The 22,140-nt window shown below is 44.3% G+C and overlaps 1 protein-coding gene across 1 annotated transcript in view; it reads right to left on the bottom strand.

Moving 5' to 3' along the window:
• TCOF1 (treacle ribosome biogenesis factor 1) overlaps positions 1-19,843 on the bottom strand; it is a 45,676-nt gene extending 25,833 nt beyond the window's left edge. Inside the window, exons 1-9 of the mRNA XM_079968207.1 lie at positions 19,586-19,843; positions 14,592-14,647; positions 12,492-12,619; positions 12,070-12,167; positions 10,866-11,226; positions 9,520-9,602; positions 7,512-7,742; positions 6,697-6,945; positions 1,675-1,861 (exon numbers count right to left, since the gene is read on the bottom strand). Of these exons, the coding sequence (XP_079824333.1) occupies positions 1,675-1,861; positions 6,697-6,945; positions 7,512-7,742; positions 9,520-9,602; positions 10,866-11,226; positions 12,070-12,167; positions 12,492-12,619; positions 14,592-14,647; positions 19,586-19,699 (1,507 nt within the window). The 5' untranslated portion in view covers positions 19,700-19,843. The remainder of the gene's footprint in view (positions 1-1,674; positions 1,862-6,696; positions 6,946-7,511; positions 7,743-9,519; positions 9,603-10,865; positions 11,227-12,069; positions 12,168-12,491; positions 12,620-14,591; positions 14,648-19,585) is intronic.
• Between the last annotated feature and the right edge of the window lie 2,297 nt (positions 19,844-22,140).

The following is a 22,140-nucleotide window of genomic DNA, read 5'->3' as shown; positions in this document are numbered from 1 at the left end:
CGGAACCTGAACGCCAAAAACCCGGAAGTAATTACTTCCATTTTTGAATGTGCCTTGGAAGTCGAACGGCCTCTGCTGTGTGTTTTCCCATTTTTTCAATGGATTTTGCCAACCACCCGTTGATCTTCAGTTTTCAAATGTTTCAGAAGTCAGTCTTCCGGAATGGATTACCTTTGAAAACTGAGGTTCCACTGTACTATGTCACTACATTTGTGTCCCAACCTACCTCCATGAAACTTGGGGTGGTATGCACTGAAGTTACACGCATTTTATCTTTAAGCAACACTGAAATGTAAAGTTAGGCCAAGAATTTGCCCAAAGCTATTTAATGGGTGAGGGAAGACCAGAACTTGAGCTGCCCTATGCCAAATCTCCCACTCTGTCTGTCTGCTGGGTGCAACATGCTCGATCTCTCATTTTTAAGGTTTTGCATGAAATAAGCTTTCAAAAAGACCACGGAATGGCCCAAAGAGAGGGTACACACGCTTCCATAGCCTTTTCTGTTGCTAAGCGTCCTTGAATTCTCGGGTTTACATTGCAACAGAACATCTTACAGTGGGTTCTATTATTTCATGGAAAGAGGCAGCTTCTACAGGAATGTCAAAATTTTGGAGAACATCTAGTCCCTCAGGGCTTCTCCTCCTTCATCACTGTAAGATTCCAGGCATATTTTTTACTGCTCGTGTTATGAAACAGTGAGACCTGCTAGGCAATTTGGGCCATAGCATTTGCTGAAAAACAGTCTCTGAACATAGAGATATCCAGTGTAGGCTCATGCTGTACCACAGGGATGGATGGATGGCTAACTCTCTTCACTCCTTGCACTGTCCCACAGGGGCCTGGGAAACACCCCCTAGCCAGTTCCAGAGGCACCATTTGCCTGAGGAGCTTGCAGCCAGGGCTGCTGCAACAAACAGCTGTGCAAGCCTTTGGGAGGCAGAGACGCAAGAGGGCACCAGAGGGGCGAGGGATGGAAAGAGGGACGGAGATCAGTGTTGCCCACGGCACCCCTGACCATCATTCAAGGCACCCCAGGGTGCCATGGCACACTGGCTGAAAACCATTGGTGTGGAGTAATAAAGTGATAGCTGTGTACAAAAATTCCCAGTCACAAAAACTGAATGCAAAGCTCTCCCTGGCTCTGCAAGCTGTCACGCTGGTTTCCTCCCATGACTTAAGATGGTTTCACACCAAGTCTTTCAACTTCACAGAAGCAGCAAAGCAAAGAATATTCCAGAGAGGGTTTCATAGCTGCTAACAACGTTCCTTTATGAATAGCTCAAGAAGCATGAAGCCATTTTTACTGGCTATTTTCTTCAGCCTCCAAGGGGAGCTCATCACTCAGAAATGGATCTGCTTGGCAAACACTATGAGGAACCAGAAACAATGAGCACCCCCCCTTCAAAAAGTACAGTCCCTTCAGCCAATTTGGAAGTATGTTCTGAAACAAAACAAATACAGAATTGGAACACTGACAAGTTCCTCACATCAGTTTCAGAATAATTGGCATCTGTTCCTGTGTTTTGGCACTTCAGAGCGCATTTTGTGGGTGTGGGTGTGCGCGCTTTTACCCTTAGGGAAGCTGTTTGTTACTCCGGAGCCCCCAATGCTCAGGCAAAGAAATTTTACAGAGAAGCTGAAAACAAGCACCAATGAAAACCAGGGGCTTCTTACCGAAAGGAGGTGGCAGGTTATGTTGTGTTGGAGGAATCATTTCCTCCTCACTGTCAGATGAGCTGCTGCTGCTCTCACTCTCCATCTCCTTCCCCTTCAAAGCACTCGACACAGCTTTCGCCGGGGTGCCTGGTTTATCAATCTGATTTTGTCTGGCTCCAGCGGGAGGCTGAGGAGTTTGCAATTTCTGCACCACAGGGAAAAAACAAAACACACACATCCGCCATCAGTGAAGGATTTATTTTCATGGCTGAAGAGTTTATTTGAGTTTCATTGGTTTCTTATGATTTGCCCCCAATCTGTCACCCAAAACAGGATAAAAAAGGGATATTCCTGGATGGGAAAGACTGATAATTACAGTTTTTAAGTGCAACTGAAATAGACACGGCTATTTTGCATGACATCACCTTGCCAACAAAGGTCTGTATAGTTAAAGCCATGGTCTTCCCAGTAGTGATGTATGGAAGTGAGAGAAGGACCATAAAGAAGGCTGATTGGCGAAGAATTGATGCTTTGGAAATATGGTGCTGGAGGAGACTCTTGAGAGTCCCATGGACTGCAAGAAGATCAAACCTCTCCATTCTTAAGGAAATCAGCCCTGAGTGCTCACTAGAAGGATAGATCCTGAAGCTGAGGTTCTAATACTTTGGCCACCTCATGAGAAGAGAAGACTCCCTGGAAAAGACCCTGATGTTGGGAAAGATGGAGGACACAAGGAGAAGGGGACGCAGTGGCATAGTGTGGGTTGTCAGCACCCGGGGCAAGGCAAGTAATTTGCGCCCCCTAACCCTGGATTTGCGCCCCCTAACCCTACCCCTAACCCTACCCCCCAGATGTTGCGGCCGGCCCCCCCTGCACCCCCCAAGCTACGCCACTGAGGGGACGACAGAGGACGAGATGGTTGGACATTGTTCTCGAAGCAAGTAACATGAGTTTGGCCAAACTGCGGGAGGCAGTGGAAGACAGGAATGCCTGGCGTGGTCTGGTCCATGGGGTCACGAAGAGTCGGACATGACTAAACGACTAAACAACCACAATTTTGCATGACCTGAACTCGAGTTCAGACATGAGAGTTTAGGACTTGAAGTGAAGGAATATTCCTTTAGGTTTGTCTTGCCCAACTGTGGTGTGTATTCTCTGTTGAATCCCCAGGGACAATCCTACAGCTGTGAAAGCCCCCTCCCACAAAAGTGGCATCCTAAAGCAATGAAATTTCATACTTTAAAGCAGCCTTCCTGAACCTCGTGCTGTTCAGATGTTTCGCGGTAGAATTCCCGGCAGCCAAGTGACATGGGGTGGAAATTTTTCCATTTCATAAATGTGTTAGTAACAATGAATAGATGCCAATTGAAAGAACTATTTTAGGCAAGTTTCAAGGTTTTCAGCTTTGTTTACGAAATGCAAGTAAAATAAAGCACGCTAAATTAGATCACTCTAGGCCCTAGGGCATCAGAATTCTTCTTGGAGCAAATTAGTTCAATTCGCACAGGACACATTTCAGAAACGCCTCCTCTCCTGGAGCTCATTGGGCCGAAGAAACAAAGTAGAGCCTTCTCTTGGCATGCTTTGGCTGGCTGCAGAAGCAGGTGGAGCGGGTGGTTCATGATCCTGCAGAAAACCTGCGCAGCTGTCTGCTACTAGTGCTTCAAAATGCCTTTATCTTGGCTGTTTCAGGCAGAGCAGCTACATGATTGACATTGTACAGGACATCCCCCACCTGTACTAAATCACTTGGCTACATTGTACTGACTGGGGTAACTGTGCCCCTGAAGGACCAGATGCGCAGCCTGGGAGTCATTTTGGACTCACAGCTGTCCATGGAGGCGCAGGTCAATTCTGTGTCCAGGGCAGCTGTTTACCAGCTCCATCTGGTACACAGGGTGAGACCCTAACTGCCCACATACTGTCTTGCCAGAGTGGTGCATGCTCTAGTTATCTCCTGCTTGGACTACTGCAATGCGCTCTACGTGGGGCTACCTTTAAAGGTGACCCAGAAACTCCAACTAATCCAGAATGCAGCAGCTAGACTGGTGACTGGGAGTGGCCGCCAAGACCATATAACACTGGTCCTGAAAGACCTACATTGGCTTCCAGTATGTTTCCGGGCACAATTCAAAGTGCTGGTGCTGACCTTTAAATGGCCTCGGTCCAGTATACCTGAAGGAGCGTCTCCACCCCCATCTTTCTGCCCGGACACTGAGGTCCAGTGCCGAGGGCCTTCTGGCGGTTCCCTCACTGTGAGAAATGAGGTTACAGGGAACCAGAAAGAGGGCCTTCTTGGTAGTGGCGCCTGCCCTGTGGAACACTCTCCTATCAGATGTCAAGGGAATAAAAAACTATCTGACTTTTAGAAAACATCTGAAGGCTGTTTTAATGTATGATGTTTTATTGTGCTTTTAATTCTGTTGGAAGCCACCTCAAGTGGCTGGGGAGGCCCGGCCAGATGGGCAGGGTATAAGTAACAAATAAATAAATAAGTTATTAATTAATATTACTATTACTGTGGATTAAAGTATAATCCTATCTTTCCAGGCTCTTTCTCCTTACCTTTGCTCTCACCTTGCCCTAACTAAGCAACTCTGCATGTAAGCCACTTCTAACACCCCTCATAAAAAATGAGAGGCCGCCCATTGGATCAGATCAAAGATCTCTCTAATCCTCTTTCCCACAGCAGCCAGCTAGGTGCTTGTGAGAAACAACCCCCCACAAAGCATGGCATTGCAAAGCTTGCTAAAGTGGCTGCAATCCCAGGAGGAAGGAGTGTCTATCAAACAAAATACCAGAGCATTCAACTGCTTGAACAGCAAGCACTACAAAAAAATTTAAAAAGGACATTATCTATTATAAAAAGGACATTATCTATTATTAAAAAAATTGTATTACAAGCTATCAGTTGCATTAACAAGCTATCAGTTACTTTTTCAGGCTCAGAGATATAATGGAAAGCCTCGAGGAAAAAATGAAGAAGGGCTAACTGAATTGTCCTTTAATTAAAAATTGTTTCAGAAGAGGACAGTGCTTTGGCAAATTGAAGTATGTTCCAAAGCAGATGGAAAGGACTATACTGAACTGAAAAAGCACCAGGATCCTTTCCTTATAATTCAAATGCAGATCTTTCATAACGTTTTAAGTTTCATCTCTCCAATTAATTCAGTTGCTTTCTCCAAATGACATGAGACAAAAATATCAGCCAATCCAAAACCCCATTGATTTGTTAAGTGCTATAAAGGAAGGCCTACACACATAGCATACAAGACCTAAGGATATGTGGAGAAGTACATTGTCTCTCGAGACAGACAGATGCCAACAACAACAACAACAACATGAAAGAGCTCATGAGAACATGAAAGGGGGTATGGGCAGAAAGCAAGAAGCAAGTTTATCCCCTCCACCAAATTCAGTTTTGCCATTCAATTGCCTTAGAAGGAAGCCACGCAGCAAGCAACGCACATTATAGTTGGGCTGAATTACACTGAAGTTCAAAGGCCCCCAAAGGAAGCAAAATCAAAGCAGCCATTTCAAAAAGAACCACCAGCCCAGCATCTGGTCTACTGCATTTTTAAGAGCGCTGGGGAGTAGAATAAGGCTCTGGGCAAAAAGAGAGAGAGGTTTTCTGAGCAGCTTTCATCTGTTAAGAGAGGCTGATGCCAAGACTGGCGGACGCTTATAACAGCTGGAAGCCTTTCTTAACTTCTCATCCAGTTGTGTCCCAAGAATGAATGCAATAAGTTGGCAAGGAAATCTGTGCAACACACCTTGTCCAGCTGGCTCATTCTGATCATGTTCTGTGACCAGAATTATTCAAATCAAAAAGAAGGGGGAGTTAGGAAGGAGAAAGCACATCTTTGACAGAGCCAGAAGAACGAACATGGGACCCTAGAACTAACAATCATGCTTGCAAAGCGCACATCAGTTTGCCATGACAAAACATATCTGGTTATACTCCATTTGGAGTGCCACCCGGGCCCTCCTCTAACCCTCCATTAATAATCACTGCCTGCTTCCATTAATAATCACTAAAGTTTATGACTTTGCATGCAGAAGGTCTCAGGTAAAATCCTTGTCATCTCCTGGTAGGGCTGGGAAGGCTCTATCTGAAATCCAGGAGCGCTACTGCCAACCAGCATAGACAGGACGGAGCTAGATGGACTCACAAGAAGATAAAAGCCTGCTGGATCAAGCCAGTAGCCTGTCTAGTTCAGCCTCCTGTTCTCAATTGCCAACCAGATGCCTGTGGTCACACAAATTATTTGCAAGGCAGAAAATTAACAAAGACTACAAAGCAATTAAAAAAACCCAAAATGGGTAGGGTGCAATAATTCAATATAGGAGTTTGAGAGATGTGCTCCCTTTGACATTCCGGGGGTTTGTAAGATTGACGCTTTGAAAATTCCAGGAAGTATCTCACAGATCAGCAGTTTTTAGGATACTAAACTCAACCAAATACTGCTAAATACTCAAAGCAGCGACCTTAAAACTGCTGCAGAGGACAGACATACCCCAAGACAGGCCAGGGAACTGAGGCAAGAGGCCAAATGGCAATAAGGGCATTGTGAATAGCAGAGATTTACCAACTGCATTTCTGAGCGTCGAGGTGACACCAACAGGGGCTATAAACCTATTTTAAGCTTCGTAGTGAGGAACAATAACATGAGTCCAACATTCAGAAAACAGTTCCAATAGTGATTGTGTAATAAACGTTATGTTGTGAAGGAAAACATTTTTGCTTCATCAGTCATGACCTGTTGTTAAAATGTGAGCATCAGAAAAGCAAGCTTATTACGCTTTAGCTAGATTGGCAACATACTGAGGAACCAACTGAATTGGAAACAGCCCGAGAGATTCTTAAAAAGGATGATCAAGGACAGGGGATTGAGAAAAGCAACCTGTAAAGTGGAGATTTTATGCACAAGAAAGACACATAATTCTGAATGTGTTAGGCCATGTAAGGAAGGGTGGAGGGTGGTGGGGGTGGGGCAGAGTCAATCCCATTATTTCAAGTAGAAGCAATGTATTTCTAACCTTCTGGCTTACTGGAGCTGAGGGAGCCTCATCCTCACTTTCAGATGACGACTCGCTGCTCTCTGAGCTCTCAGCTTTCTTCCCCCCGCCAGCAGCCTTGGCAGGAGGTGGCTGTTTCACTGCGGAAGTCTTTGGCGTTTGCTTCAACAGAGCTGGAACAGAGACTGTCTTGGTTGACAGCAGACCGGGTGCTGCTGCATTTTTCACTGGGGATGAGAATGTCTGAGGGCTTTTTCCAGGTGACTTTGCCTATTTTTAAGATTAGAAGAATGGAACAGAACAGATAAAAGCCAATTCATGAACTCAAGTGGTTCATATGTAAGGCTTTAAAAATAAATAAATCCCAACATAAAAAACAAATCAGCAAGTAGGCTTTGGGAAGCAACTTTCAGAATGGACTTACATAAACACAGCTATAAGTGCCATCAAACCAAACTACACAATTAGAGTGTTTCATTTTGAATTGGCTTATTTTAGGAATAGCAATGCATTTTGTCACTGGCATTTTGGGGGAAATTGATTTCTCCCCTACATCCAGCCAATATACTACTGAGCCCCCAACCCATGGTTTGGGGGCTTGGGTGTGTGCTGGCCAAATGTAGCCCATTTTTAAGCTAGCATCCCTTCTTGGATTTTGTGCTTAGAGGCTTACAGCAGGTATGGGAAAGGTATGGTCCTCCAGATGTTATCGGACTAAAACTTCCACCAGCCCCGGCCAGCATAGTCAGGATGTTGGGAGTTGTAGCCCAGTAGTACCTGGAAGTACCCTGCCTTAGGAAGAGAAAGGAAGGGCAGGTACCTCCAGGATGTCTCACCTGTGTTGCCAAGGAGGGTTCCTCGATCTCTGTGTCAGACGAGTCACTTGTCTCAGAGCTGTCTGCTGGCTTCGTGGTTTTAGCCACATTTCCAGATCTTGCTCTGGTTTGTTGTGCCGTTTTCTTTGCTGGAGATGCCTTTACTGCATTTCCTTTAGACAGTACAGCGGTGGCTGGCACACTTTTTGTCAGTGTCGTGTCAACCTGTCTGCTTTCTGCAGCTGGTTTTACCTACAACAACGGGAAAGTTAAAAATAGGCGCATGGCAGCTGAGAGAGCTGGGAAGTTCTCAAGGCACATGCCTTTGATAAGAATGCAATACATGGTCACAGTCCTCCAAGCACCTAAACTGCAAGTTGCCCTCGATTCCCAAGCAGTTTTGGAATCTGGCATTGGACCGTGGTTAGGTAGGCAAGACCCAGAATTCAGGGCCAACCACCTTTCAACATCTCATTCTGGAGAGAAGAGACCCCTCCGCTTTGAAATGGGCCCCTTGAATTAAAGAATACTGACAGTGAAGAAATGTACACAAAGGATCCCAGGACACCCATGGAACCCGAACAAGGAAGATAGACAGTAATACACCAGGGAGAACTAACATGGTGTATAATGAATGTGACCTCACCACCAGCACTGCACCTCAAATATTTATACCTGCTAACCTACCAAATGAACAGGAGGAACTGTTACAATGCCCAAACAGGCAGGATAAGGATGTTTGGATGGGCCCTAACAATTGGCAGGCCTATTCTCTCCTTGATCCAATGACTTAATAAGTCATCCCAATGAGTTATGATCACACGATCTCATCACACAGTGCTACCCTCTTGTGCTGCTAAAGCCCTTGAGCTGGCAGTGTGTGGTGGGGAGGGAATACAGAAATGGAAGAAACGACATGTAGCCACTGTCTCTGCATTCCCTTGAAAGTTTTCAGGTGGCAGAAGACATCATGAGAAGGATGTGAGTGGGCTCAGCCGGAGGCTGGGAAAGCAAAGGCATCAAAGGTGGGGAAGAAACAGGAAGAGTAAAGGGGAGAAAGCAGACAGGACAAAAAAACACAGAAAAAGGCAGGGAAGAAAGTAGAAGTTGACAGCAGTTCCCATTTTAAAGCAGCAGGCAAATAACTCTGCTTTTCCTAGTCGGACAGAGGAGCCCAAAACCAGGGGAGAACTCTTCCACAGAATAAATTGCTGAAGTTAGCCAATGGTCAAACAGGCTGGGGCTGATGGGCGGTGTAATCCAAAAACACCTGGAGGGCATCAAACTGGGGAAGGCTGGTTTAGAGCGATGTTCCGGAGAGCCAATTCAAATATTAGCACAGGCACATGCATTAACATTCACATGGGGGAAACAGCTTGCACGAAAGCACCCCAATGTCCAAATCTCCTGGCACAATGAAAATTAAATGCATTGGGAAGAGATTAGCCTGGAAAGTTCCACCCCAATGTTTAAGCTTTTCCCACACAGCGAGACTGGGATGTGAGGAGACGTTCAAGCAAAGCAGTGGGAGGAACAGTTCTATGTGGAAGTAGCTCTCTGATGTTCACTTGTCTTTGGGAGGCAAGGACAGAAAACACTTTCCACAATGGAGACTCCCACTTCTCTCAGCCATAGGATGAAGTGTGTGTACAGAGCCTTCCTAGCTAAGGTGTGTGCAACTCTCTTTGTCCTAAAAGGAGCTCTTAGATCAGGAGTGGGAAGCCATTTCTATGACAAGTGTCACTTGGGAGCCACATTACCAGGGGTGGGCTGGAGCCAGTGGTAAGCAGGATCAAAGCCAAAAGTTGGCAGGGTTGGCTGGTGATGGCCAGGGGATCCATTTTCTTTAGGTTACCCACTGTTACTCCCCTTCTTTCTCCCTTCTTTCCCACCCCATTTTGCACCAATGGGACCTTTTCCCTCCAAGTAGGGAAGTAGGACAAAGAGAGCTGGCTGGATTCAAAAGCGCCATGAGCTGCATCCAGCCTTTGAGTTGGCTGTTTCCCACTCCTACGGTAGTTGGAACTACCTGGATTGTTGCAGTATTTGTTTCTTCTTCCGAGTCTGAATCATCACTGGAGTCTCCACTGCTACTCTCTGCCTTCTTTAGAGCTAAGACACAGAGGAGACAAAAGCACTTAAGGTGAATCCGATAAAACATGAGAGAACATTAAATGCAGCTTTAGAGATCCAAGACCAAAAAAGTAGGAAGCTCTGGGGTGCTTTTTATTATTATTAGGGTATCCATATCTCCAACCATCAGATTTTAAGATGCTTGCACAAAGCTGTTTTTAAGTGGGCCACGACCCACAGGTCATCTAAATTACCTTAAAATATTGCTGTTTGGAAAGATATGCCCTGGCTGCTGACTACTCAGCTCTGGAAAGGAAAGAGAAGCCCAAGATAGAAGAATTGTGTTTCTATTCACATGAGTCATGCCATTAGAAAGTGTCTTTAGCCTCCAGTTGGCATGTTCAGAACATACCAATCATGTACTTGAGATTACACCAATTAATGACACAGCAGCAGGATATTCTTCTGCAGTAAAAACCAATTACGTTTTAAGATCCAAGTATGGAGGGATGTTAAGAATTCACAGCAGAAGTGGGTCATAACTGAGGAGGTTTATGCTCCTGGAGTTGACAGAAGTGATGAGCAATATCCAATATTACTACACACTCCTTTTAGACCCACTGAAGCCAATGGACTCAAGTTACTTAAGCCCATTTCAATTACTGTACTCCAATGAGACAGAGTGAGTCTTAGTTGACCATAATTTGTAAGACTTTCCAATAGACTAAAAAACATATTATTAAAATTGCTAGGCTTATGAAAACCCATACAGGTCAAATTTATGGGGAGGTGAGTGACCCTATTTTGCATGTGATTTTGATTTAGCTAGATACTGGCCAACATCCTCATAAATAAATGAGGAAATCCATAGAGAAAAATCTGTCAACTGACATCAAAATGGAAATGTATTTATTTCAGGTGCTCAGACAGCTCAGATGCTTGCCATAACTTTAACCCAAGAAAGCTACTGTGCTACACACATGCCTGCCTGCCTGCCTGCCTGCATGCGTGCTCATGAACACAACTGCATTTGTGTCCTTTAGATCCTTCAACGTGTTTTGTCTCTTTGCAATGGATACCTGCTTTGAGTGAGAGTACTGAACGTTTTCCTTTTGTTGAGAATAGTTTTCTTTTATATTTATCCCCTCAAATAGAGCTGAAACAATCAAGCCTACAACATGATTTGCAAGGCAATGCAGGCCAACCTCACCGCAAGTCAAAAGGAAAGATTTGAGTCTGAGAGCTTGGATGATGTTTGTGCAATGTCTTGCAACACACATCTCAAGCCAGCCAACTGCTTACCTGGCTTGGGTACTGGGGTTTTTACTGCTGCTGGTGTCTTTTCTTCCTCACTTTCAGATGAGCTGCTGCTGCTACTACTGCTTTCAGATTTTGTTGTCTTCCTTGCAGCGGCTGCCTGTGATGCATTCTGCCCTGCTATAGCAAGAGGCTGCGAAGCAGATCCTGGTTTAACAGGGAGGATTTTATTCTGTCCTGCCTTTGTCACAGCCGGTGTTGGTGGCTTATTTGCAGTTGCCTTTTTCTGCTGCCCTTTTGCCTGGACAGCAGCTACAGCCACCCCTTTGCCTGGGAAGGAGTTCGTCTTCTGGGCAGCAAGTTGCAGCAAGTTGCTGGTTTTGTTTCCTGCTGCGGGGATGTTCACCTAAGAGGAGAAGCAATCTCATTACACTTGTACATAGGACACCACCAATGAATGATTCTTCTACACTGCTTTGAGGCTTTTCTACAATCAAGCAGTATAATTTCATAAATAAAATACATAGCCTATGCAGTCCATCACAGAGACTCCAAGTTTGCAAACAGCTCCAATAAGACCACATTAACTGGCAGCTCTGCATGTACAATACAGAGAGGAGCGCTGTGTCCTACCTTTTGGACCATGTGTTTTTGTTATAGGCTTTCGCCTATTCAATAGCCTCAAGACTGATTTCGATCTGAAGGTAGATCAGTGCTTGTCTAGAACTGTCTACTCTAGACAATTGCCTAGACATTCAAAGCTTGTCTAGAATTTACTATGTAAAGAATGCAACTTATTATGGTCACCCTAACAAGGTGCATATGGATGCATTTCAAACAGGGAATGGTTCCTTTTGCCATAGGGATTATTGGTAGGTATGTTTTTTCTCCCAAATCTTACAATATCCGCTTGTGAGCCTTCAAAGCAGACACATCTCAGTTATTCCAGGCTCTCATGACTTTTCCTATATCTCTGAATTAAGCATTTTGGGTTTAGGTTTTTTAACCCTCAAAGCTGTGCAGCATATGGGCTTTGCCTTTCTGGAAGGTGAGCAGAGGCAGCTCAAACCTTCCTCTGTTCTCTTTCTAAAAAAAGGGACTTTTCAAAGTTTACCTGATGAGAGATTTTGAACATACACAAACAAAGCAAGTGCTATATTTGCAATCATGAAGTCTGATTTTCCACAGCTATCCTATTCTCTCACACACAGTTTACAAGCACTAGCAGTAACAGTAACTGCCTTCTCACCTCCTTGCCAGCAGCTTCTTCCTCTTCAGAAGATGACTCCTCGTCCTCACTGCTGCTCTCCGCTTTAGCTAGGGAACTGTTATTCACAGCCACATTGCCTGCAACAGATAAGAGATGTCAGCCTATACAAGAATGAAGGATTTTAGTGTCTCTAAGGGGAAGGAAAACTGAAGTCGCAGGACAATTTCTATCCTGTCAAAGGACACCATGTGACAAAATTCTAGACAGTATCCCAAAGTTCCACAGCACTCCTCATAGCAAAACCTCTTTGCAAGCAAACTGCATGTGTCAAGGACAGAAATGAGATGGTCCCTCACCGGCATTTGCTCTTTTCAAACAGCATCTAAGATGCAAATTACACATCACAAAATAGCCAGGTAGTAAAGTGCTTGGGGACATGGAATTAGACAAGTGCATCTTACTTTTTATGGGTTTTGCTGCTTCCTCCTCCGAGCTCTCAGAGCTGCTCTTGGGATCAGGAACTCTGATCTTTGCTGGGCTGCCTTGCTTGATTTCCTCCGCCTTTCGTTTCTGGGCTTGTGAGGAAGTTCTGTTGAACAGATTTTGCAAGTATGTTGAATAGGCATTAAACGAGGATAGTTAGCTTAAAAGGGTTCACTCAACAACTTTCTGAGTCTCATGCCTCTGTAGTACAAGAACCACCACTGTCACTCATGAAACATTTACTTTGTTATGGAAATAAAACAAACTGGGTACTTCTTTGACTTTTTTAAAAAAATGTTTGTAGTTCAGGCAAACTGTCTCCCCAAGTTAACTTTTAAAACTAACCTATTAGAGGCAGTAATAGAACTAATCATACTCAAGACCGTGAAATTAGGATGAGGAGCTTAATTAAAACCTAGTAATAGCTTCATCCTATCTGCATGGCTAATTTGAAGCTGGAATTTTCCAAGCCTGTCACACTGATCACCTACCTGTCAAGAAAAAAAAAATGTTGAGTCTAAACTTTATCCAAGAGAAAAACAATTAAAGAGACAAGGGATCAGCTAATGGATCTCTTGCCCTCACACAAGAGTGAATGGATCATAGTTTAACCCCCCCCCCAAAGAGGGGTAAAAGGGGAGAATGAGCCCCACACAGAAGGATTGCCATGGTATTGGTGGTTCCAAGGGCCAATGTGCAGGGGAAATGTGGAGGTGGAAGGAACCACAGAGAGAGAATAAACAGGGGGCAAAACTTGACAGTATCACTCAGTAGGAAAGTTGGCATCTCCTAGCAGATCCCTGCCTTACACTGCATTTTATATCATGTAGGTGTCATATGTCTAACCATTTACAGTGGTGCCCCGCAAGACGAACGCCTTGCAAGACGGAAAATCCGCTAGACGAAAGGGTTTTCCGTTTTGGACGCGCTTCGCAAAACGAATTTCCCTATGGGCTTGCTTCGCAAGACGAAAATGTATTGCGAGTTCCTGCGGGGTTTTTTTCCTTTTCCCCCCCTTTTCCTAAGCCCTAAGCCGCTTATCAGCTGATAAGCCGCTAAACCGCTAATAGCACTAATCCGCTAAGCTGCTTCGCAAGACGAAAAAACCGCTATACGAAAAGCCTCACGGAACGGATTAATTTCGTCTTGCGAGGCACCACTGTAGCTTGAAGAGACAGAGAGGAAGAGTGTGTGAGATTTACGCAATACTTAGAAAACAACTTTGGGGAAAACTGGAGGTAAAAATGAAATGAAAGACTGAACAATTCAAAGTTGCAACCCACAATTAGTCAAAATTATGTAGCCTATGTGTACTGTTACTTGAGCATGGTGATTTATAGACAAAACACTAATCTTTTTACCTCAGGCCAGACAACTTTGCATTATCAATTTATCAATATAATATCAATATTATCAATATAATAAAGGATACACAGAGCCCAAGAAGTCCCAGATTGATGGAGTGAAACAGAAGGAGCTTCAAAGTTTTAATCTGAGCAAAAAAGAATAGGGACATAATATTCCACTTTTCATGAGCTGGACGAAAGGGATTTTTTTTTAAAAAATTGGGGGCTTGCTTTAGAAGTGCTTTCTGACCCTTCTACAGTACAAAAGGGGAGGACACTGAGGTTCTGATGCCCCCTTCCAAGGAGTTCTTTGAATGCTAGGCCAGCTATGCCATCGCCCTCACATGTGAAGACCCTCTATGTATGTAGTGACAGGTCTAAGTAGAGCACAAGGAGGAGTCATGGGACAATAAAGACCCTTCCTTGCCTGGGAAATCTATAATGGCTTCAGGATTGCTCCAGGAAGAGCCCCTTATTACAAACGCCAAATGCAACTCCACATGTTCCAAGAATGAAACAAGATTATTTTATCTAATCTATCCTTTTATTCAGGGTAGTTTATGTTGGTCTGGAGGTTACCCTTCCCAAAGGGAAATACCGGTAATTAAAATGCAGAAAATACTAATACTACTATTATTAAAATGTATTGCTAACAAATACTAATTTAAAAGTGTGTCTATCAGGCACAGTATCAGACAAAAACACAACTTGTTTCTTTTTTGTTAAACTTACTTTTTCCACTGAGTGAAGATATCTCCGAGAGGGACTGGGGATGGTAGGAAGGTCTTCTGTACGGGAAAAAGAGAGGTTAATTCTGTCCTTTACCCATATCAAGAACAGAAACCCCACTCTTTGGCCCCACATTTTTTAAAAACAACAACAACAACACAACAAGAAAGCAACTGTAGAGTTGCTCCAAGTACATTACAGGCCCAGAATTAAGAACCACAAAAAAGGAAAACAATTTGGCCAAAAGATGCTCCCAGGACACAACTCATGTCTTCTCATTGTAGAATATTTACCAAAAAACCCCACTGGTTTTATATCCCCCAAAAGATAAAAAGATAAGCCCAACATAATGGAAAATAGTATTTCTGGCCCCAGATTAAAATGTATCCAAAGATTTGTTTTTTTTCAGAAGTCTATATACTTATCAAGTACAGTGGTACCATGGTTGTCGAACCTAATCCATTTCAGGAGTCCGTTCGACTCCCGGAACCATTCAAAAACCAAGGCGCATCTTTCGATTAGCTGCAGGAGCTTCCCGCACTCAATCGGACATTCAGCTTCCGAAAAACATTTGCAAACCAGAAAACTCACTTCTGGGTTTGCGGCATTCAGGTGCCAATTTGTTTGGGAGCCAAGCTGTTCGACTACAAAGGTACTACTGTACTTTCATAAAATCCTCAAGAGAAGTGTTGGCAGCAGCTACACCCAAGTGCCTAATAAATGCCAAATATGACAATTGGAAACATACTATTACCAGCACTGATAAATATATCCTATACACAACTAGGACGTTGAAGAAACACACACATACAAAACTGGCAGCAGTTGCCAACTCTGACATCAACTAACACAACACTGTAGGTTTCCTGTAATATGCTTTTTGCATTCTTACTCTCCCTCTTGCATGTTACTTAATCCACTGTCAGTACAGCCAATTTTGGCTCCAGACTTTATTTGCCTCTCATAGTTGCAATCCAAATGGAGATGTCGAAGCAGTGGGGAGAACCACACCCACAAACAAAAGTGCCTGCAACACAGCTGGATAAGCATTTATCACATTTATCAAACAGTGCTATGTGCATTTCAATGTACACATACTGGCCTCCTCTATACCAGGATATGTGGGAGGAACTCACATATATTTAAATATTGAGAGATGCTTCTTACACAAAGCCACTTGTGGGGATTGGGGTGGGGGGACACATTCAACACAGCTCCTAAATGCATGAGAATAGCTTATCTGAACACCCCTAATAGTAATAGGTCCATGGGGTCATGAAGAGTCATACACAACTAAACAACAACAAAAACAATAGTAACAGTCACTGCTCTACAATGTTATTTCTAGGTGGTAAAAGCCCACACGACTTCAGTCTGGATGAGAAACAAGTGGATACCTCTGAAACCAAAAAGATTTTGTCCGATATTGTTTTCAGTGTAATTTCCATGTTTAGGGTCTTTATAATCTCTCAAACCTCCCAGCTTCAAGTCTGGCTACCCCAATCCTATATACACGTAGTATCATTCTGCTCTATGCCACAAAATACCTTCAAGTTGCAATCCTGTCTGCCTAAATTATTTGTTTCAATCTGATAGGCTTAGTAAAAGTAAAGGTAAAAGACCCGACAGTTAAGTCCCGTCATGAACGACTCTGGGGTTGTGGCGCTCATCTAGTTTTTACTGGCTGAGGGAGCCGGCATTTGTCCACAGAGTTTTTCTGGGTCATGTGGCCAGCATGACTAAGCCACTTCTGGCGCAACGGAACACCGAAACCAGAGCAACACATGGAAACGCTGTTTACCTTCCTGCCAGAGCGGTACCTATTTATCTATTTGTACTTTTTTTGGTGTGCTTTCGAACTGCTAGGTTGGCAGGAGCTGAGACAGAGAAACAGGAGCTCACCCCATCGCGGGGATTCAAACCGCTGACCTTCCAATCGACAAGCCCTAGGGCTCAGTGGTTTAGACCACAGCGTCCCTGATAGCTTAGCAGTACCTCTCAAATGGCAATGTTCAAAGCTGATGTGCATCAAGTCTTGCTAGTGCTACCACGAAGCTCTGTATACCTGTCACAGGTGGGAAGAAAAGGTTTCATACTAAACAGAGCGCCCAGACAGCAGAACCACTTTGGAGATTCTCCAATTAGGAGGTTACAGCGTTGGGGGAATTCTGTGGTGGTCCACAGGACTACAGAGCCTCCAAGGAGAAAATGATTCTGCATTAGAGTTCAGGGCTGTAGATTCATTCATTTATTCATTCATTCATTCATTCATTCCCCGCCCATCTGGCTGGGTTTCCCCAGCCCATCTGGGCAGCTTCCAACAAAAGATTAAAAATACATTAAAACATCAGTCATTAAAAACTTCCCTAAACAGGGCTGCCTTCAGATGTCTTCTAAACGTTAGACAGTTGTTTATTTCCTTGACATCTGATGGGAGGGTGTTCCCCAGGGCGGGCGCCACTAATGAGAAGGCCCCCTGCCTGGTTCCCTGTAGCTTCACATCTCATAGTGAGGGAACCACGAGAAGGCCCTCGGCACTGGACCTCAGTGAATGATAGGGGTGGAGACACTCCTTCAGGTATACTGGACCAAGGCCGTTTAGGGCTTTAAAGGTCAGCACCAAGACTTTGAATTGTGCTCAGAAACGTATGGGAGTCAATGTAGGTCTTTCAAGACCAGTGTTATGTGGTCTCGTACTTGCACTAGGCCATATTTTCCATACATACACCCTGCTAGATGACCATAGTAAAAAATATTCAGATTGTTCAAGTGTGTTGTTATTTTAAGCTACAAATTATTTTAATATTGGGTGGTGAAGACCATTTGCACCTGCAGACACATCCCCAAGACCAAATGCAAATAATTAATCTTTACAGAGTCCGTGGTTTCTGGGTTGTGAACTCAACCATCCCAACTGTAAACAAAATTTAGGATAGGTCACAAGTGGCTTACTGCAGTACAAGACAACGTAAATATTAAGTTTTTAAAAACCCTCATTTCCTGAGGCTATACTCAAACAACACACTAACCCCTTGCTTCCTCTATAGGTTATATTTTTAATCTATTCAATATTTAAGCAGTTGAACACACCCATTAAGTAGATAATGTAAAACTCACATACTTTTATCATGAGCTTGCTTTGGGTGTATAAACCTCAAACCAAAACTCTAATTGGAACCCTTGAATTTAACAGGCTTAGGGCAAATTCACACATGCATGTGTATTTCTGAATAAACCTGCATCCATGAAACAGCCTCAGAGATTGGATGTGAGTGTTACTAAATCCCTTGCTTCCAAGAAATATATTCCAACGATGACTAACATTGTATAACAGCTGGAGCTTTCAGTTTCATTCCCTTTCAGGCTCCTCACACACAGTATTTTCTTCTGTACCTAGCAGTCAAACATTCAACGGCAAGTCACTAAATAATATGCATGTGTGTGTGAGACTCTGTTGACACTGATACCAGGACAATGCTAGCTGAAGCGAACTAAATAACCAGCTAGGTTCAAGGGTACTAGCATAAAACAGAACATGTTACTCTTGATAATCTGTAATAACTGACTCTCAACAGTCAAAATGTGGACTGGAATTCACAATCCACTCCTAGGACTGCTCAGAAAGGTTAGAAAAATCAATGAATTACCATTCCCAAATACTCGACTGTGAGAGGTAATCTGGATTTATAGGCAATACTTCCCAGAGTAAAATGAAAAAGCAAGTTTGCTTATCCTATCTAGATAGCAAATTACCAAATACTGTTTTGTTTTGACTATACAGGGTGGCCCAAAAGTAGGTATACAATTCAATCGAAGTGGCAGTTGGAAAGAGAAGTTGGCAGTTAGAAAGAATAGTGGAGTCAGATAAATGGATTATTTTTCTTTACTGATATTGTGAACGATGACAGCAAACTCACGTTAAGAACAAAAAGTGGATTCTAAAGCAGCATATCTACTATTGGGCAAACCTGTAGAACATAACCAGCAACATGGGGGTAGGGGTAGAGGTTCCTTCACCCAAGTGTTACCCTTATTCCAGAACACGATCACACAATGAACACCTTACATTTTAGGATACCACAGCTCCTTAGGATTTCTTAGATATATATAACTACACCCACCATGTTCCAAGTGTCCAGAGTGCTTCATGTAAATAACGACCACCTGATTCCTTTTACAGTGGTACCTCGGGTTACAGACGCTTCAGGTTACAGACTGCGCTAACCCAGAAATAGTACCTCGGGTTAAGAACTTTGCTTCAGGATGAGAACAGAAATCGTGCGGCGGTGGCAGCAGGAGGCCCCATTAGCTAAAGTGGTACCTCAGGTTAAGAACAGTTTCAGGTTAAGAACGGACCTCCGGAACGAAGTAAGTTCTTAACTCGAGGTACCACTGTATCCCTGCCTGAGGTGTTCAGGGGAGCCTTTGCTAGTGGTCCCCACCCAGGCCCAGTTCTGAAGAACTTCCCAGCTCAGATCAGGGAGGCCCACCTTCCACTCCCACCACCTAGTGAAAACCTTTAATTTCAAATTGGGACTTTTAAGCTTTCTGGTAAGCATCCACTGGTCTTGTCTTCATTGCATCTTTATAAATGCACCGTACGCTGCTTAGAGGATACAAGCCACTGAAATAAAATCTCAGAAATCCTTTCAATAGGAGCCCTGGGTGTTCTAAAGAGCTGCCTAGAAATACACGCCCAATAAACTGAACAAATCCTTGCTAAGGCCTTGTGAGGCCAGTAAAGGCTACTGCTATGAAAATGGGCTGCTGGACGCCACAGAACAAGCTTCCCAATACGAATTCTTCCCTACTGCAGGATTACCGGGGTGGGGTGGGGGTGGAGTGAGGGCAGCTGCCTTGTTAGACCAGAAAGAAAAGACTTTATAGGGTTGCAGTTTCATAGAGTTATTGGGAAGGCTTGCTAGTGAGGCGGGGGGAGAGCACGGCTCGTCAGCCCCCCCCGCCCCCTCTACCCACGTGGGAGCCCGTGCAGTTACCTGCCCACTCTGTGCCAGCAGCTCCCTTGCTGCTCTCTCATAGCCAATCTGGACCAAGTGCTGGTGCATCAGAGCCAGCAGCTCTTTCTGCTCGCTGCTTCCTGCTGCTGCCATGCTATAGCAGCTCCAAGGTTTCTGGTCCTTAGCCCGCGTACACTGCCATCAGCGGAGGCGCGGGGTTCACAGCCAGTAGCTGATAAGCCACATGCTCCCTGCCACTTGCTCTTCTAACCCTTTGACCAGGTAGCGGCGCGGAAACGTCACTTCCCGTTCCGCAGCCCCGGGGGCTCCCGGGAAGTGTAGTCTCTTATCGCCGAGCATCTCCCAGGCGCCCTTGCTTGTAATTCGCTCGCTTTGTGCCTTCTATGCTGCTGTGTCGCGCTTTAGATGCCGGGCTTCAACGAGCGGCTTCCTGCCTAAAGCGCGACGCAGTATTTTTAAGCGCACAGCGCCGAAAGGACAGGCACGCATTTAAGAGGCTGCATTAAAAAAAACAAAACCAAACAGCGGTTTTTGTTTTCTTTGACTGCTCTGGATTTCTGCAACTTGCAAGGCATATACAGTATAAAAAAGGCAAAGCAGCTCATCGCTCGGTTTCTTGGGGCCTGCAGGGTAGCTCAATAATTTCTAAGTTCCTCTGTTTGGAAAGACTGTTCGCCCAAGTGTAGATTGCATTCCGCATTTAGCTTTTTTGTAAATATTGCTCTATGCAAATAGCACTTCCGTTTACTTAAACACCTGATTGTATCTCAAAATTCTGGACACCTACCAGACCATCTGTTTAAATTAGGTTGTTTTTTTCAGGCAGGTGGTTTTAGAGTTGTTTTCTTACTGAATAAGGTGTTCTGCTCTGGGTAGCTGCTGCCATTTAGTGTCTGTGTTGCTGCATTTAAATTTATATGTAGTTATACATAGGGACAAAGCAGTTAGATGAGGTGAGTGGTTGCCACAAGCCTCAAAGTTGGTACTTTATAGGAGAAAGTTGGCTCTGCGCACTCTCGGTAAAGAAATGCCTCTATTTTTAGACAAGTTAATAACGTCCAGCGCAGGCTTTTGCAACTCTAAAATACAGAGCCCTTATTTGTGTACAGTGAAGGCTGCAGACTTGTACCCACTTACCTAGGAATAACCCTTTTACCTAGGAGTAAACTCAGTGGGGCTTGCTATGAATAAGTATGGGCTGCAATCCAATATACACTTGCCTGGGACTAAGCCCCGTTGTAAACATCTGAGTAGATATGCATGGGATTATTAAAGGAAAATTGGCCCTGCTTCAGGAGGTTCTATAGATTTTAGTTATTTGCTGCATGTTTAGTCCACTTTTCAAACAATTATTGCCTCCTGAAGTAGCTAGCATCAATATATAAAGTTTAAAAAGGAAAGAGACAGGACCTCCCACCAGGCTTACAAACTAAAAGGCATAACACACAATGAGTGAAGGATGGAGGCAAAACACGGAGGATGGAGATTAGTTCTCCAAGGCAAAATGGTGAGCTACAAGAGTTTAAGCCAGGCCAGTCTTCACTTGCTAGTGTTCTTCCTTGAATAGCAGTTGGTGGCTCTTGTTCCTTTACCTCACAAATGGGGTCAGAGTATCCTTCCTCTTGCTTCTGAGTAGTCCCTGGACAACTGGCAACTTGGAGCTGAGTGCGTATTCTTTCTAGTGGGGCAGGGAGACTGAGCTCTGCACTAGCTCCATGTCAAGGCCTATGGGTGGGACTGGGTTGGTCTCTCTTTTGGCTTGGCATTATTACTGGGAGATAAGAGGAGCAGCTTTCTAGTGGCCCAAGTACAGTGGTACCTCGTGTTAAGTACTTAATTTGTTCTGGAGGTCCGTTCTTAACCTGAAACTGTTCTTAAGCTGAAGCACCACTTTAGCTAATTAGGCCTCCTGCTGCTGCCGTGCCGCCAGAGCACAATTTCTGTTCTCATCCTGAAGCAAAGTTCTTAACCTGAGGTAATATTTCTGGGTTGGCAGAGTCTGTAACCGAAGCATATGTAACCTGAAGCATATGTAACCCGAGGTACCACTGTATGTCATAGTTGGCCCACTACCAGGCCTGTGGTTTTATATCTATAAGACAGGATTTTGTAGAGGGAGGAACTGCAGGAGTGATAAAACCAGGTGGGCTGGGTATAAATAATAAAATTACTAATTCATCATGCGAAAGGCTGGGCTGGATGAATCCCTAGCCGGAATTAAGATTGCCGGAAGAAATATCAACAACCTCAGATATGCAGATGACACAACCTTGATGGCAGAAAGTGAGGAGGAATTAAAGAACCTTTTATTGAGGGTGAAAGAGGAGAGTGCAAAATATGGTCTGAAGCTCAACATCAAAAAAACGAAGATCATGGCTACTGGTCCCATCACCTCCTGGCAAATAGAAGGGGAAGAAATGGAGGCAGTGAGAGATTCTACTTGGGCTCCATGATCACTGCAGATGGTGACAGCAGCCACGAAATTAAAAGACGCCTGCTTCTTGGGAGAAGGGCAATGACAGGCCTAGACAGCATCTTGAGAAGTAGAGACATCACCTTGCCAACAAAGGTCC

Source organism: Podarcis cretensis (assembly GCF_951804945.1).
Source record: "Podarcis cretensis genome assembly, chromosome: 2".
Classification (NCBI taxonomy): Eukaryota; Metazoa; Chordata; class Lepidosauria; order Squamata; family Lacertidae; genus Podarcis; species Podarcis cretensis.
The sequence above is the reverse complement of the archived record's forward strand: the minus strand, read 5'-3'. Positions and strand labels throughout refer to the sequence as shown.